The sequence below is a fragment of the Oryctolagus cuniculus genome, chromosome 2 (genome assembly GCF_964237555.1).
Source record: "Oryctolagus cuniculus chromosome 2, mOryCun1.1, whole genome shotgun sequence".
NCBI classification, from domain to species: Eukaryota; Metazoa; Chordata; class Mammalia; order Lagomorpha; family Leporidae; genus Oryctolagus; species Oryctolagus cuniculus.
The window spans coordinates 51,025,147-51,041,063 of NC_091433.1; the positions used below are offsets into that span (position 1 = coordinate 51,025,147).

General features: G+C 40.5%; 1 protein-coding gene across 6 annotated transcripts in view; it reads right to left on the reverse strand.

The window, feature by feature from the left end:
- The window catches only part of LOC100345657 (probable ATP-dependent RNA helicase DDX60), a 97,546-nt gene that overhangs the window by 57,098 nt on the left and 24,531 nt on the right, over window positions 1–15,917 (reverse strand). For 3 of the 6 annotated variants that reach the window (XM_051832208.2, XM_008249573.4, XM_008249579.4), the window contains exons 10-16: window positions 14,555–14,710; window positions 11,002–11,107; window positions 10,096–10,211; window positions 8,359–8,519; window positions 4,730–4,982; window positions 2,248–2,414; window positions 1,642–1,797 (exon numbers count right to left, since the gene is read on the reverse strand). In XM_051832208.2, the coding sequence (XP_051688168.2) occupies window positions 1,642–1,797; window positions 2,248–2,414; window positions 4,730–4,982; window positions 8,359–8,519; window positions 10,096–10,211; window positions 11,002–11,107; window positions 14,555–14,710 (1,115 nt within the window). The remainder of the gene's footprint in view (window positions 1–1,641; window positions 1,798–2,247; window positions 2,415–4,729; window positions 4,983–8,358; window positions 8,520–10,095; window positions 10,212–11,001; window positions 11,108–14,554; window positions 14,711–15,917) is intronic. The other 3 variants (XM_008249590.4, XM_070068273.1, XM_008249585.4) reach the window with 2 other exon arrangements.

Below are 15,917 nucleotides of genomic sequence, written 5' to 3' on the forward strand. Positions count from 1 at the left end.
AAAGTCATTTTTGTTAAAAAGTAGCCAATATTGATTTTTGATGGTAAAAAAAAAAAAACGCCTGAGGAGAAACATCCAAGATTCTTAACTTGACTAACTCATTTTCTACTTTCTTTCTGTATAAAAAAAAGAAATACTTATTTATTTTTCAAAGAGTTACAGAGAGAGAGGGAGAGACAGTGAGATAGCAAGAGGGAGGGGGAGAATCTTTCATCTGCTAGTCATTCCCCATATGGTTGCAAAGCCACCATTGGGCCAGGCCAAAGCCAGGAGCCTAGAGCTTTACCCAGGTCTCCCATGTGGGTGGCAAAGGCCCAAGCACTTAGGCCATCTTCTGCTGCTGTCCCAGGCATTCTTTCAGGGAGCTGGATTGCAAATGGAGAAGCCGGGACTTGAACCGGCACCCATACAGGATGTCAATTTTGCAAGTGGCAGTTTAACCTGCTGTGCCACAACGTCAGTCCCTCTTCTACTTTCTTTATAGAAGAATTCAAAACAGGCACCTTCTTTGGAAAGCACAAGGGGGCTTCTTCTCAACAAGCTATGCTTTTGTTTCACAATGACTAGCCAAAAAAGAATTATAATCCTATATGAGGGGTGAAGATGGAAAAACATCTCAAAATGCCAATCTGCACACGATTTTCAGTCTATGCCAACTCCCAGCCATCCCTAAATGAAGCAGGGCATAAGAGGAATCACAGTGTCTATCTTCCTTCTTGTGAAAACACAAGGTACACATTTAAGGCACGCCACCACCAACAATATAGGAAAGGTAAAGTCTGCTTCTGAATGGGATGGTCTACTAAGACCAAACTTAGGAAAACTGCATTTTTGTAGGTAAACACGCTCAATGTTTTAATAATTTTGTATGGTTCAATGTATGCAGAAATGCATCTTTTCAAAATTTTATACCTATCAGTAGTTATTTTACATATATTTATAGAAAAATAGCTACTCCGTTGATAAATAACACTGCCCAAATTTCTCAGTGCAGCTTTCTGCAGTGACTTAGGGATTTCTACTGACACAAGGCCTCAGAGGCTGCTCCATAATGAATCAGTGGATGGCACAACAGACCTCGTAACTACACGTGTGAATCCATCTAAGTACCCTCAAGGAAATATCCAGCCTATTAAAATTTCACTTAGAAAAGTCTAGAGTTGCCATTTCCAATAACAAAATATTTTAAATGACATGACTCAATATTAAGAAAGTCATGTCAACTATAATACGTAGAGCTACTACATTGAGAAACTCCCCAGATGGCAATAAGCAAATACGGGGGTTGGCACTGTGGCGTAATAGGTAAAGCTGCTGCCTGGGCACCAGTATTCCATGAGCACTAGTTCAACTCCTGGCTGCTCCACTTCCAATCCAGCTCCCTGCTAATAGCCTGGGGAAGTGGTAGAAGATGGCTCAAGTGCTTGGGTCCCTGTATCTGCGTGGGAGACCTGGAGGAAGCTCCTGGCTTCAATCTGGCCCAGCTCTGGCCATTGTGGCCATTTAGGGAGTGAACCAGTGGATGGAGGGTTCCTTGTCTGTCTCTAACTCTACCTTTCAAATACATAAAATAAATCTTTAAGAAAAAAAAAAGAAAACAATAAATAACTACAAGAATTCTTGTTTCGTTCACATCATTACCTGCCATGTGTCAGGAATAAAATCCTGGATCCTGGGGTCCGGGTCCTTTCTCTCCTCCCGGATCAAATAATGCCCCATGTACTGCAGTTGAAACCGTGCTGGTCCAAGGCCAACTGAATACTTAATCATTTTCATCTTTGTTTCATCTCCTATAGCCTGCATTATTTTAAAATTCATTTGGAAAGACATTTTAAATTATAACATCATTTATATAATAAAAATATTTATTGTTAAGCACAGTCTACGTGAAAAGCATTTTACCACCTTTTAAATCTCATGAAAATGTTTACCCCTTAAGTCATCATCTTTCCTAGGGCTAAATCAGCAGACAGCAAGATTTCCAAATACACCTCATGGCATTTAAAGACACTTGAATAGTCGCACTGTAGTCTTGACATGTTTTGCTAGGATCAAGTATAGGTTTAGTTTTAAGTATCTGGATTTTCCAAACAAACATTTGTGCAAATTTTCTAATTCTAGACTCCTTCAAAACTGGACAGTTGGATAAATAATATTTTCAATTAAAAAATCTATAAGAGATTTGCATGTCAGTCTATGTATACCTAATAACACCTCTACCAAAACAAGCTATTCTGAAAACATTACCTGGGTTGGACATAAAGAACTGGCCAACTCATGAAATCCCAAATAGTGAAGACATCTGGCTATGAGTTGCTGATCTGGTTCTTGCAAAAGTTCTGGATATTTTTCCACCAAGGAGTGGATCCTTTTCATCATTTGAACAGCTATACTTAAGTCTTTTGTGGTTTTTCCTTGGGAAAGAATAAATAATAGCTGAAATTAATAAAGATGTATCATGTAGTCTATTAGTCTTTTTTTTTTTTCAAAGATTTATTTTTTCCAAATGTGTCAGAAATCTTCCATCTTCTGCTTCATACCCCAAATGCCTGCCACAACTAGGGCTAGGCCAGGCAGAAGCCAGGAGCCAGGAAGTCCATTTGGGTCTCCCATATGGGCGGCAGGGACTCAAGTACTTGGGCCATCATTTGCTGACTTCCTAGACATATTAATAGGAAACCAGAAGACAAGTGGAGGAGACAGGACTCACAATAGCATTTTAGTACAGGGTGCAGGTATACCAAGCAGCAGCTTAACCCTCTGCACCACAACACTCACTCGATCTATCACTCTTAATTTCATTTTTTTTTTGCATTAATGGAGGCTTTGGAATAGAGAGCACTAAATAAAATAAAATTAAAATTCAACTATCCATACTTTATTATCTCCAAGGCTTATTGGGAAGTAGCTATGTCTGTGTTGGGAAGATAAAAAAAGCTTAATTTTCATGATATAGAAACAGGTAAACGATCAAGTTTATAGAAGTTTATGGCAAATAAAAAAAATCTATTCTCAAGTTGCTACTTTTTATGCCTCCTCTACCATGTTAAAAAAATGTGTGTATGACTTCAAATATCTGGTTAAAAACCTAGCAAAATTGAGACCTATTTTTGATTATAAAGAAATATTTAGTGTTATCACTGAAATCCATCAATTAAGTCCATCTATTCTAAGTATCAGATCTGGACTTTGCTAATATCACTCCATTTCTTTATAATCATAAATATCCTTTTTATTCCTCCTCTCTATTAATATTTTCATATTTACCACACAAGGGCTGTTGCAGTTCCACAATCCATCTAAAGCCTATGTTTTATCTAGTTAATAAATGTTACCAAACACCTAGCAAATGCTGTAAGAGGGATTGTAACTAATATTTCTTCTCTAGATTGCATAACACTAGATGCATAACACTTGATCAGCTCAAACTGAGCAATAGAGACAACAGGAGTTACATGAGCCTGGAATACCCAAGGTAGGTTTTGTAGAAAGATAATTCATGAAACGATTGAGAATAGATAGAATGAAGGTATCATGGCTAACACTACTACATCATTGCCTACTCAGCAAGTATGACCCAAAATTCCTAATTCACCTCCCTGTATTATTGGAAGCATCAACGTATGTAAGTCAAAGCCTACATTTGCCAGCATCCATTGTGATTAGATGTGGCCTTGTGACTAAGTTCTGACTAATGATATGTAATCAGAAGCTTTTAGTGGCTAGAAAAGATCCTTAAAGGAGAGACATAGAGCGGAGATGGTTTTGCCTTTCTACCTTTCTCCTAATATCTGCTAAAAGCAGTCATCTGGGGCTATGAGGTGTCTTGAAGTCATGTGCCAAGGATGGTGGAATGCGAAGATGAGGAGCATGGATCACTGATGGCATTTTGGAGCTCCCACAGCAGCCCTAGGAGCCTGCATCTAAATGAGTGAAATAAAATTGTGTTCTTTAAGTCACTGTTAACTCTGGTTTCCTTTAGTAGCAGAAAACTGCAAATCCAGATTCAACAGCTTGGTTGAGGAGAGAAACGTAAGGTAAGACTTACACCCTGGCTGGGATACGATATATAGTGAGAGGCTGGCATTGCACATGGAAGGTAGGAGGATGAAAGTGGCTGCAAGGCAAAGGAAGACCCTGAACGTTGTGTGATGAATGAGCTCAAGTGGGAAGGTGCTCAAGACTGACGGCTGAAGCAGGTTTACTCACATGAGTTGTTTGGAGATAATGAAACGTGGCCATTTCACCTGCTAGCAATGTACAGCGCTCTACCCAGCCCATGTTCCCCTATCTTCTTTTTTTCTACTACCTGCTGTAGAAATTATGAAGTAGAACACACGAAATCCACAGCAACTTTGGAGGAACTTAGGATGAGAGGCAAGCACACGTAGAGTTTTACTCTGAAATAACAGGTTTACTCTTTGGATCTCAAAGACGAATGACAAATTCTCTCTGGGAGCCTCAACATCTTTGCTGGCTTCCTTAACTATACCAGTAACTTTGGAAATAGTCATTTTCCAATCTCCGATCATGATCATTACTGTGCTGAGTATTTGCTACTGTGTGAAATTCCATTGCTCACTGATAAAACATTGAGATAATGTTGCCTATATACAATCAAAAAATGTGTGTAAGCCTTCTAACACCAATTTCCAGTTTATAAATGACAACTATCATTATCTTGGTATTAATCCTCGATTCACCAAAGTAGAAAACCAGAACCATATACCTTTACCTCGGCAATGCTCTTTCCATGCTGTGAAGCAGGCAGTCAGCCCTGCGATTTCAACTCGAAATTTCACCGAGTTACTTTTACATGATTTCAAAAAATCTTCGAGGTTCTTTATTCCAGAGATTAGGTTCTCTTTCATTTCCTCTTCAATAGAGAATGACAGAGCATTCCATTTTTGTTCTTCTTTCTGTTCTTCCTTGGCAAATAACCTCTTCTTATTCTCTCTGGTAATTATTTCAGCTTTAGTCTCCTGCCCAACAGCATAGAAACATACAAAGCAACAAGTTGGAAATATTCCGTGATGCTATTTCATGAATGAGGCAACATTTTGGGTGTGTATTGAGGACTTCAACTATCATTCCATTCTTTGAAGTCATGAAAAAAAGTCTTACAATTAAGCCCGTTTACTAAAAACATATGACAATACAACTTAGTAAGTATACAGGCTTTCTGTAGACAACATGCTAGGTTTCTGAGTGGTAGAAATTCTAAGTAAAAGATTCAAAGTGATACAATCGGACACATTAGCCCACTGACACAGCCGCACTCACTGCTTTCTGGAATCCCCTTTCTCCTTCCATTTCCCTCCCTAGCCACCTGCTTCCTTCCCTACTTGTTTGTCGAGATTTTTCTACCACAAGGCTTTCCTTTCACTCAAGCCTAACTTGTGTATCCCTCCTCTGCCTGCCATACGTCAATCAAAGCACTCAGCAACAAGTACTGTAGTTGTATTTAATTATCATTCTTCCTCCCTAGATTGCAACCCTTGAGACAGAAACCCACCATAGTTATCTGTCAGCTCAAAACACTTAGTCCATAACGTGTGTGAATGAATGGGAAAGAGAAAGGAAATAACGGAGTGAATATTTTCCAATTTGACTTAAACATATTGCAGATCCACTTTTTACTATGCTTTTACCAATCTGACTTATTAATATACTAAGATAAGTCAGAATTGTTATAACAAAACAAATCTGGCTACTTTCCACGAGTCTAGTTAGTCATGACATTAATATGTAAACGTTTTCCTATGATGAAGTTAACTTTGGCTATCACCTCTATTTAAATCTGATGAATCACATTAGAGCTTTTTTTTTTAAAGATTGATTTTTATTTATTTGAAAGACAGAGTTACATAGAGAGGTAGAGGCAGAGAGAGAGAGGTCTTCCATTCCGTTGGTTCACTTCCCAGATGACTGCAATGGCCAGAGCTGAGCTGATCGGAAGCCAGGAGCCAGGAGCTTCTTCCCAGTTTCCCACGTGGGTGCACAGGACCAAATACTTGGACCACCTTCTACTGCTTTCCCAGGCCACAGCAGAGAGCTGGATCAGAAGAGGAGCACCTAGGACTTGAACCCACACCCATATGGGATGCTGGCACTGCAGGCTGGAGCTTTAACCCACTGCACCACAGTGCTGGCCCCTGCATTAGAGCTTTTGCCGTGCTTAATCATCCAAGTTTTATATGTTGGTTCTATCTGGTACGATTCTGTCTCATTAGGACAAGGGTGACTCTTAGGCTTTGGCTATGTATGATGAATATGCAGATTTACTTGAATATTCAGATTTACTAAACCATTTCTAGGAGAGCATTTATACAGCTGAGGGTGTTTGACTCCCTTGAGATAATTTAATTTCTAATAATGCAAAAGGAGACGAAAAGCATGAATTTTTCAGTCTTGGTACTATTTAAAAGACTTTTTCATAAATGTTCTATTTTATAACATAACTCCAAAAAGGAGGGAGAGACATTTGGTAATTGGTTAAAATGCTGCTTGGGATGCCAGTATTTCATATCTGAGTGCCTGGGTTCCAGCTTCCTGCTAATGCACACTGCTGGAACCAACAGCTGATGGCTCAACTCCCTGCCATCCACTTGGGAGACCTGCATGGCGATCTGGCCTCCTGGCTACAGCCTGCCCAGGCCCCAGCTGTCCTGGGCATTTAGGGAGTGAACCAGCAGCTGGATGCTCTTGCTCTCTCACTCTCTAATAAAATGAAAATATGTCAAAAGAAGTTTTTAACAGTAGAATAAACCTTTTGATACTCTTAAAAAAGTAAACATTTAATTGAGTGTTGTCATTGACAATAAAACTGGCCATAAATACAAAGAGGAGGTAGTCACCATGAGGAGGAAAACCAGGAACCAGAGCTGGTGTGGGAAGGCTTCTTTATGACTAAAGTAAAACATGGTGGCTGGCGCTGTGGCGAAGTGGGTAAAGCCACCGCCTGCAATGCCGGCATCCCATATGGGTGCCAGTTCGAATCCCAGCTGTTCCACTTCTGATCCAGCTCTCTGCTATGGCCTGAGAAAGCAGGAGAAGATGGCTCAAGTCCTTGGGCCCCTGCACCCATGCAGGAGACTGCAAGAAGCTCCTGGCTCCGCATCAGCACAGCTCCAGCTGTTGCGGCCACTTGGAAAGTGAACCAGCTGATGGAAGACCTCTTTCTCTCTCTCTGTCTCTGCCTCTGTAACTCCACCTTCCAAATAAATAAATCCTAAAAAAAGTAAAATATAAAATACTTCCCATTTCTGCTTGGGATTTTGAAGGAGTTCAAGGACAAAGCCTTCACAGAAGGACTGAGGACCTTTTAGAATTACCTGCTATTTTTAATGTTATCTTGAGTAGAATATCCAAGAGGCTTTTCTTGGTAAGTTCTTGAACCTATGGACGATGCCTATCCCTCAGAATTCTAAAGCCTCACTCCCTGCCTGTTAGAGGCACGGCAGAAGCAGCCCACTGATCTTGATAAAATTTTCCAAAAATAAGTATTCAGAAGTTAGAGTTGAAATGTGTTTTTTCTTTTTATGGTCTTTGTTTTACATACATTAATTCCACCATGCTTACTTCATGGTGAAGTAAATGCCTGTTTTGTTTCTCTCCTTGTTGTTTCTTGAACCGCAAGGAGACAGAGAGGGAGTTAGAAAGAACCCATCTTCTGGTTCATTCCCCAAATGCCTGCAATGCCCGGGACCAGAGCCAGGAGCCTGGAGCCTGGAACCCAAGGCAGATCTTTCACATGAATGGCAACAGCCCGACCACTTCAGTCATCACTGCTGCCTCCCACAGTCCACATGCAAAGGAGAAGAATTCAGAGCCAGAGCTTGGAATCAAACCCAGGCGTTCCGATGTGAGATGTGGATGTCCCAAACGCCTATCTCATGACTTTTTTCTTCAGTTTCTGTACTTAGACGTTAATATAGCTGATAGGTCACCCGTATAGAAGGAAGAAAGTGATTAGTTAATTATTCAACCACTTCAGAAAAGGTTAGCTCTATGGATCTTCATAATTAAATCAAAAGTAAGTATTTCTATTTTTACTACCTTTATGAAAAAGATTTTCATTGTCATTAACTAATAAACAACCATCTTTTGAGTGTTACTTCACCATTTCTAAGTCTAGTCACTTAATGCTTTATATTCTTTTTCAAATATAGATGTACATTATTATATAGATCTGAGAGTTTTTTATATGAAGATTAGACTTTCTTAGTAAGAAAAGTAATAAGTAATTATATATAAAAAGAACAGGCAACATATGGAAAGAAGCTACCAAAGGGATGAATAGATATCAAGTTAAGAAAAACAAAAGTAAAAATATTTTATACAGTTTCTAGAACATACATGTGCCTTTTTGTTCTTGGGTTCACCAAAATTCTTCTTTGGCTTAGTAGCTTCAGTTACGATGAGTTTTGAAGAGACAGATTCTAATGAATTTCCATAAAACCGTTGAAAAACATGATATTTTTGCACAGATCTTAGTACACGTGGGTCTCTAGAGTTTTCTGAAAAACAAACAAAAGACTTAAAAAGTGACATTATTTTATTTTCCATGGAGAGGCAATGTCACTAACTCTTCACACCAGACCACCCACACATGCACTTTTCCTTCTAGTTTATAACAGTAATGTAATTTGATGACCTTTCAGGAGGGTATCTTAAATCAGACAGCCTCTTGTCTGTTGAATAATTCCTTATCTTAAATGGCCAGTGCTGTGGCACAGTGGGCTAAGCCTCCACCTGCAGCAGCAGCATCCCACATGGGCACCAGTTCGTGTCCCGGCTGCTCCTATTCTGATCCAGCTCTCTGCTGTGGCCTGGGCAAGCAGTACAAGATGGCCCAACTCCTTGGGCCCCTGCATGACGTGGGAGACCTGGAAGAAGCTCCTGGCTCCTGGCTACGGATCAGCCCAGCTCTGGCTGTTGCAGCCATCTGGAGAGTGAACCACCAGATGGAAGACCTCTCTGTCTCTCCCTCTTTCTGTAACTCTCCCTCTCAAACAAAATCTTTAAAAATACTAATCATAATTCCTTATCTTAAAGGAGGAAGGTGACAAAATATTCATGGTCTACCTCCAAAAGCAATCAGAGTGTTAGAAATATTCTAGGCGTTACCTCTGGCATGTGCACTGAGAACGAGGTTAGGAGGAACAGAGGCTGAATCAAGAAGTCAGCTGTCAAAGATACTCTGACTCCTTTGATCACAGCATAGACGAATAGTGTGCACTGGGCCTTCATCAATGAACTGAGCTTGGAAGCTGATGGAAGCACTTGCTACAGCAAAACCCAGTAACAGAGGAAATCCCATCAATCAAGGTCTGATTTACTCCCACCCTCCCCCAAAACCGTAAAACTCACTTAAATTGAATAACTAAATGACTTTTTTTTCTATGTCTGTGTCTACCTCATCAAACCAAGCCACTTTGAGGATATCGACAGTTAATCTACAGTGTCCCCTTGCAGACTCTTCGTACCTGTTTACAGAAGCAGATTGGTAAGTATTTTACAAAAACATGCTTACTACACACGCTTCTAGATTGGTAGAGTACGTTTTGTTCACTCTAAGGAGGGTGGTATAAGCACAGGGCTAGACCAAAGTGAGAAGAAGCCAAGGAACGGACCAGGGAGGCAAGTTCCCTGTTTCTATCTCTGTTGATCTACACGTAGTGATTCATGGCCTCCCTCTTGCAGCTGCAGCAGCACTGAAGACGAAGGCACGTGCACAGCTGGTACTTTTTACATGCAGTCCACTCAGTGGTGTGAGAATAGTTAGATCTTCTTGAAAGACAATGATTGCAATATATCTGATTATAAACAAAACACAGGTTTCTTAAACCCCAAGCCATCTTTCCCTAAAATAGCTTCTAGCCTCTGTGGAAACAAAGGCTGTATTTGTCCACTCCCTACTAAGACATCCACATCCACAGGACCCTCAGCCAAGAAGCGGGCACTTTTCATGGCTACCTTCCCTGATGGACATCTACTCTTATTTAAACATTTCATTGAACGTAGTGATCACTTTTTCACTATAAAATAAGTGGAACTGCTTCCAATCTGCTCCACCGGAGTCACAGAGCTCACCGTCAAACTGGCCCTTTGTCCTGTCATATTCATCGCTGAGGGGCTTGTGAGAGTGCCAGTGCACCAGTTCATCAAATTCCTTTTGTTTAACCAATGAAGTAACAACAGGATCATCGCTGTGAACAGAAAGAAACAGACGCATATTTGGAATGGCATGCCTCCTAACGTAGCCCAGCACAGATTCCACTTCTTTTTTTTTTTTTAACAGGCAGAGTGGACAGTGAGAGAGAGAGAGACAGAGAGAAAGGTCTTCCTTTGCCATTGGTTCACCCTCCAGTGGCCGCCGCGGCCGGCGTGCTGCGGCCGGCGCACCACGCTGATCCGATGACAGGAGCCAGGTCTTCTCCTGGTCTCCCATGGGGTGCAGGGCCCAAGCACTTGGGCCATCCTCCACTGCACTCCCGGGCCATAGCAGAGAGCTGGCCTGGAAGAGGGGCAACCGGGACAGAATCCGGCGCCCCGCCCGGGACTAGAACCTGGTGTGCTGGCGCCGCTAGGTGGAGGATTAGCCTAGTGAGCCGCGGCGCCGGCCAGATTCCACTTTATAATAGTATTTCTGAAAGCCACAGCTCCCTTCTCTCTTTCTTTGCTGTGAGGCGGATGGCGGATTAGAGGCTTATGAAACCGGAAACCACTTTGTGTCTCTTATAGTCCCACCAATGGCACCAAAGAGCCTTTCATTCATTCACTCGACACTTGCAAGTGCAGCAGCTTCCTCTGAGAGGAGAGCCACAGATACTTACCTTGGAATGATCAAAGGGCAAGTGAAAATTTTGGTATTAAATCCACCATGTGTTACAAGTGCATACAGCATGTAATCTGCAGCATTTGAAAGAACCTTTAATAAGTGTCCCAGCCACGCCACGCCACGCCAGCATTAACTGAGGCACACTTGGGGTCCTGTACCTTTTCAGGAAAGGCAAATCTTTCAAAATGTCCCCAGCGAACTTATCAACCACATCAGATGACATCGGAATAAAACCCAAATTAGTCATCTTTTCCTCAGAGCCATCTGTAAAAAACGTTAAGGTGAAATGTGAAACTTTCATCCGGGAATGCTGTATTTCGTAAAACTTTGCATTAAAAACATTTTACACCTATTTTATAATTTATCAATTTATCAATTCCAGCCATTCCCTAAAGCTATTTTCCACATTAAAACAATTTTGGAACAAAGCAGAGCATAAAGAGACAGTATTTAGGCACAGAAGATGGTATGTAGGTATATGGATGGATGGATGGACAAATAGACGGTTGACAGACAGTTACATATGCTTGTTATTTTCAAACGTTTATTCCTTTTATTATTCTCTTTTACTAGACAAGGAATTGGAAATGGAAGTCACACACATTTTAAAAATTCATTTTTTTCATATACATGTATATAGTGAAAATGAAATTTAGAAGTAGGGAACTACAGATAATTATGAAATTATTTTATCTTATTACAATATTCTCTTGGGTCCTCCTTGATTTTATGCACAGATGACTGATACATATCATATATACCAAATATATTTGAGAATGGCCTAATGAACGACTTTCTATTTCATGTCTGGATCATAGTTCTAGAGACTGCCACTGCTCCACCTGCTACCCTCTTGGTATTCACCCCTGTGCGTTTGTCCTGACACTTTGCCAGAGTGCTTTTCTTCACAGAGCTCACATGGAGCAGGCTGGAAACGCCAACTACAAAACACCCTCAGAATCATGGAGGAAAGAGACTGCAGTTCTCTAGCTCTTCAGGTAAAACACCCCCAGTGTAGTTTATATGCCAGTTCAAGATTCCCAGCGATCTTTCCTTGTAGTTTCCCACAGTGGAAACCTACACATAAACGTGTCTTGCACCAGTGTTCCCTCCTTGCTCATCTTATCCCACTCAACTTTCTGGGATCAATAAACTGCTTGCATTCAAGGGTCTTTGCTGGAACTCATCCTAACAGAAGGAAAGAGAAGGTAAACTCTTCCTAGGAGCTCTGAAAAATTCCTTATACCAACACACTCTAAGCTCCCACTAGCTTTCCTTTGCATATTCATTCTGGCATTTTTTTCTGAAAGTCATCATGCAGAAATACCTTAAGTGATGCTATAATGATAGAAAAATAACTACTGTTCTTAAAATATAACTATTATTCATTCTTAAATCACATTTCAGGAATTATATTCAACTCCATTCTAATCACATGTCTGTCACTGTTAGTGGGAAGTCTATTAGACTGGCTTTTGTTTGTTGGTGGGAACTCTGGATCTTCTAAGATACTTCCTTGTTTTTTGGCAGTATATAATTTCACAATGTTCTGTCTGGTGTATATATTTGTAAATGTGCATACAAGCATGTGTTTAATTTATCCCATAATACATTTCTAATACATAAATTCTTGTCTTTCTTCAATCCAGACAAATGCCAGTCATTGTCTCTTGAAAACTGGCCAACACACATTGGTTAATTCTCTCCTTCTAATGAATGAAAGGCTAGATTTCTTTCTATCTTGCATGTCTTTTACATCTTTTTTGTTCTATTAAATTTTTAAAGTTTTACATATTCAAGTGTTTATAGTGTACATGTTTTGATGTGCTTGTCTTGATATTCATATCCATGGTGAAGTGATTCTATAGTAACCATCTCATACTGTTTCCACCTCTCTTTTTTCCCTCCTTTATTTCCTTCCCTCTTTCCTTCTTGTGTGTGGTACAAGTTCCTAAACTCTACTTTCCTACCAGATTACTACCATACAATACAATAGCATTAACTGTAGTCCTCATAGCGTACATTAGATACCTAAGCTATCTGCATATCCTATAGGACTGCAACACTGTGCCCACTGACATCTCCCCTCCCTGCCTCTCACCTCCAGACCTCACCGCCACCCACGTAATGACTGTTTCACTCTTTGTCCTGTTCCCATGTATTAATTTTCTAAGGATTCTGCATATAAATGACACCATGTACTCCTTTTCTTTCTGTGTCTGGCTGTGTCACCTGTGTCTCTAACTGTATTTCCATCTATGGCTAGTTCAAAAATTCTCCCTTGAGCAATATCCAGTCAGCTTTGTAACCCATTTGTGAACAATCCGATTATTTGAAAGTGGCACTATTTTATAGGCTTATTATGCATGGATCAAATTCCTTATTTAATTTCTTTGAACATTTTAAAACAGTTTTTTTTATTTTGGATAATTAAAAACTCTGAAATACTTAAAGAGTTCTCGTTCTTAGTGACTTATTTCCTCAATTATTTTATAAATTTGTATTTATACTCATATTTGCCAAGGAATCCCAGAAAACCAAGGTTTATAATGTTTTCCCCCTAAGAATTTGTCAGATTCTTTTAATCATTTTAAATGAATTATTTGGCTTAGCATTATCTTGACCATACGAATAGTCTAAATTTAAATCCCAAATTCTCAAAGAAATCCTTTTGTTAGAGGTCCAGCCAGATTAGTTTGTGGCCATTCTTTTATGAAGAACAGAAATCCCAGCTTCTGGGGGAGCTGGGTTGCTGCAGTGGCCCTGTTCCAACAGCTCCTGTCTCTTGCTTGACACCTCCTGTTTTTTTAAAGATTGATTTATTTTTTTGAAAGTCAGAGTTACACAGAAAGAGAGAGGTTTTCCATTGCTAGCTCACTCCCCAACGATCAGAAGCCAAGAGCCAGGAGCCTCCTCCCAGTCTCCCACATGGGTGCAGGGGCCCAAGGACTTGGGCCATCTCCTACTGTTTTCCCAGGCCATAGCAGAGAGCTGGATTGGAAGTGGAGCAGCCGGGTCTCGAACTGGCGCCCAAATGAGATGCAGGCACTTCAGGTCAGGGCGTTAACTCGCTGGGCCACAGCGCTGGCCCCAGACACCTCCTGTTCTAACACTGTTCTAACACCTCCTCTCCCTGCCCAGGGCAGCTCGGGTGATCAGTGACCAGCACATGCTTCCTAGGGTGAGGACTTGCCACAGGGCTTTTAGCTGTCCCTTCAGCCCCTGGATTCCTTCTGTTGTTTTGAACTTAATTATATTTAAAAAAAAAAATCGGTGCCTCTTTTACAGCATTAAGGGTTTTGCAGAGATTTTTAGATTGTTCTACACCGTCACTGAAATGGAATTCGTGTACATCATGACTTAAAAATCCTCGTGGAAAAAAATGGAATTTAAAGAAGGTTTTTTTGATCCAGAAAAATTTTGGAAATCATGTATCGCTTTTTCATAACATGCAGTTTCCACAAACTTTTTGAAGACTCTTTGTGTATCTGTCCACTTTTTAAAACTGCCAACAGTATATGTAAAACACAAATCTTCAAAATTATAGTCCTCACAGCCTATCACCCAAAGGAAGGATATGAAAATAAAGGTAATTTGTTATTAAGATGGATAGTATCAAAAAATTATTTATGTTGCCAACATTAGTTGTGTTTTCAAAACATTTTCAGGACAGCAAGGTGCTGATTTCAAAGTAATTTAGGAATTTCTTGCCTTTGATTGGTGATGGAGTCTCCCTAAGAAAACAAAGTTTTGTTGTCCTCAGAGGAAAAGGCTTTCCAACATCAAAGTCTGTGACCAGCTTCGATACTGCATTCCAGAGATGTTCGTAATCCTTCGCAATGCCTTCTCCCAAATCCAAATGCAGGCCTGGACAACAGAGCAGAGCACGGAGCAGAGGTCATGCACACACGGATGAAAGCGCACATTCGGGTTCACTCCTGGAACTCCAAATAGTCACTTTTAGTGAGCCCCGCACAGGGCTGAAATGGAAACAATCACTAGTGTTGATTGTGAGAAGGCAGATTTTAAAATTTGTCCTCTTTCCTTACTTGATAACTAAGTATTAAAATATAACAAAAATAATGAATATGGCATTTTAAAAAATATTTTATTTACTTCAGAGGCAGAGTCAGAGAGAGAGAGAAGGAAAGACAGAGAGAGGTCTTCCATTCGCTGGTTCACTCCCCAAATGGCCAGAACAGCTATAGCTCTGCTGATCCAAAGCCAGGAGCCAGGAGCTTCTTCTGAGTCTCCTACACGGGTACAGGGGCCCAAGGACTTGGGCCATCTTCCACTGCTTTCCCAGGCCACAGCAGAGAGTTGGATTGGAAGAGGAGCAGCCGGGACTCAAACCGGTGCCCATATGGGATGCCGGTGCCACAGGCAGACTTAACCTACTACACCGCAGTGCCAGCCCCTATAATTATTCTTTAGGATAATAAAAAATGCTGGGGCAGGCTTTTGGCTTGGCTGTTTAGAAGCCAATTAGATATCACTTCCCATACTATAGTACCTGGCTTCAAGTCTCCCATCTGGCTTCTGCTTCCAGCTTCCTGCTGATGGTGACACCAAGGGACACAGGGGACAGCTCACGTAGCTGAGTCCCTGCCACCTACATGGGAGACCGGCACTGAGTTCCCTACCCCAAGCTCTGGGCCAGCTAGTGTTGCAGGCATTTGGAGAGGGCATGGGAGCACTATCTTTCTCTCTGTCTCTCAAATAAATAAAAATTTTTAATTTAATGGCCATATAACTCTACAGTGAGTAAATATTATAACTCTTGAGAAATGGTTAAGTGTGTCAGGGATGGTTAAATTTATATGTAGCCAACTCATTCCTCTGCTTACAACTGGAAACAACCAAATCCTATCAGTCAAAGAAGCTTCAAGAATGGTCAGTTACAGTTTTCTCAAAACATGTTTTATTTTGCTTTCATTATCAATAAATCCCATAGAAGTTATATTTAGAAAATAATCAAAGAAAATATAATTACACATAGCAATATATAAATCAGCTTTATCTTTTGGGATAAATTAAAATGTCCTAAATATCTAGTAATATGGAATGATTATAT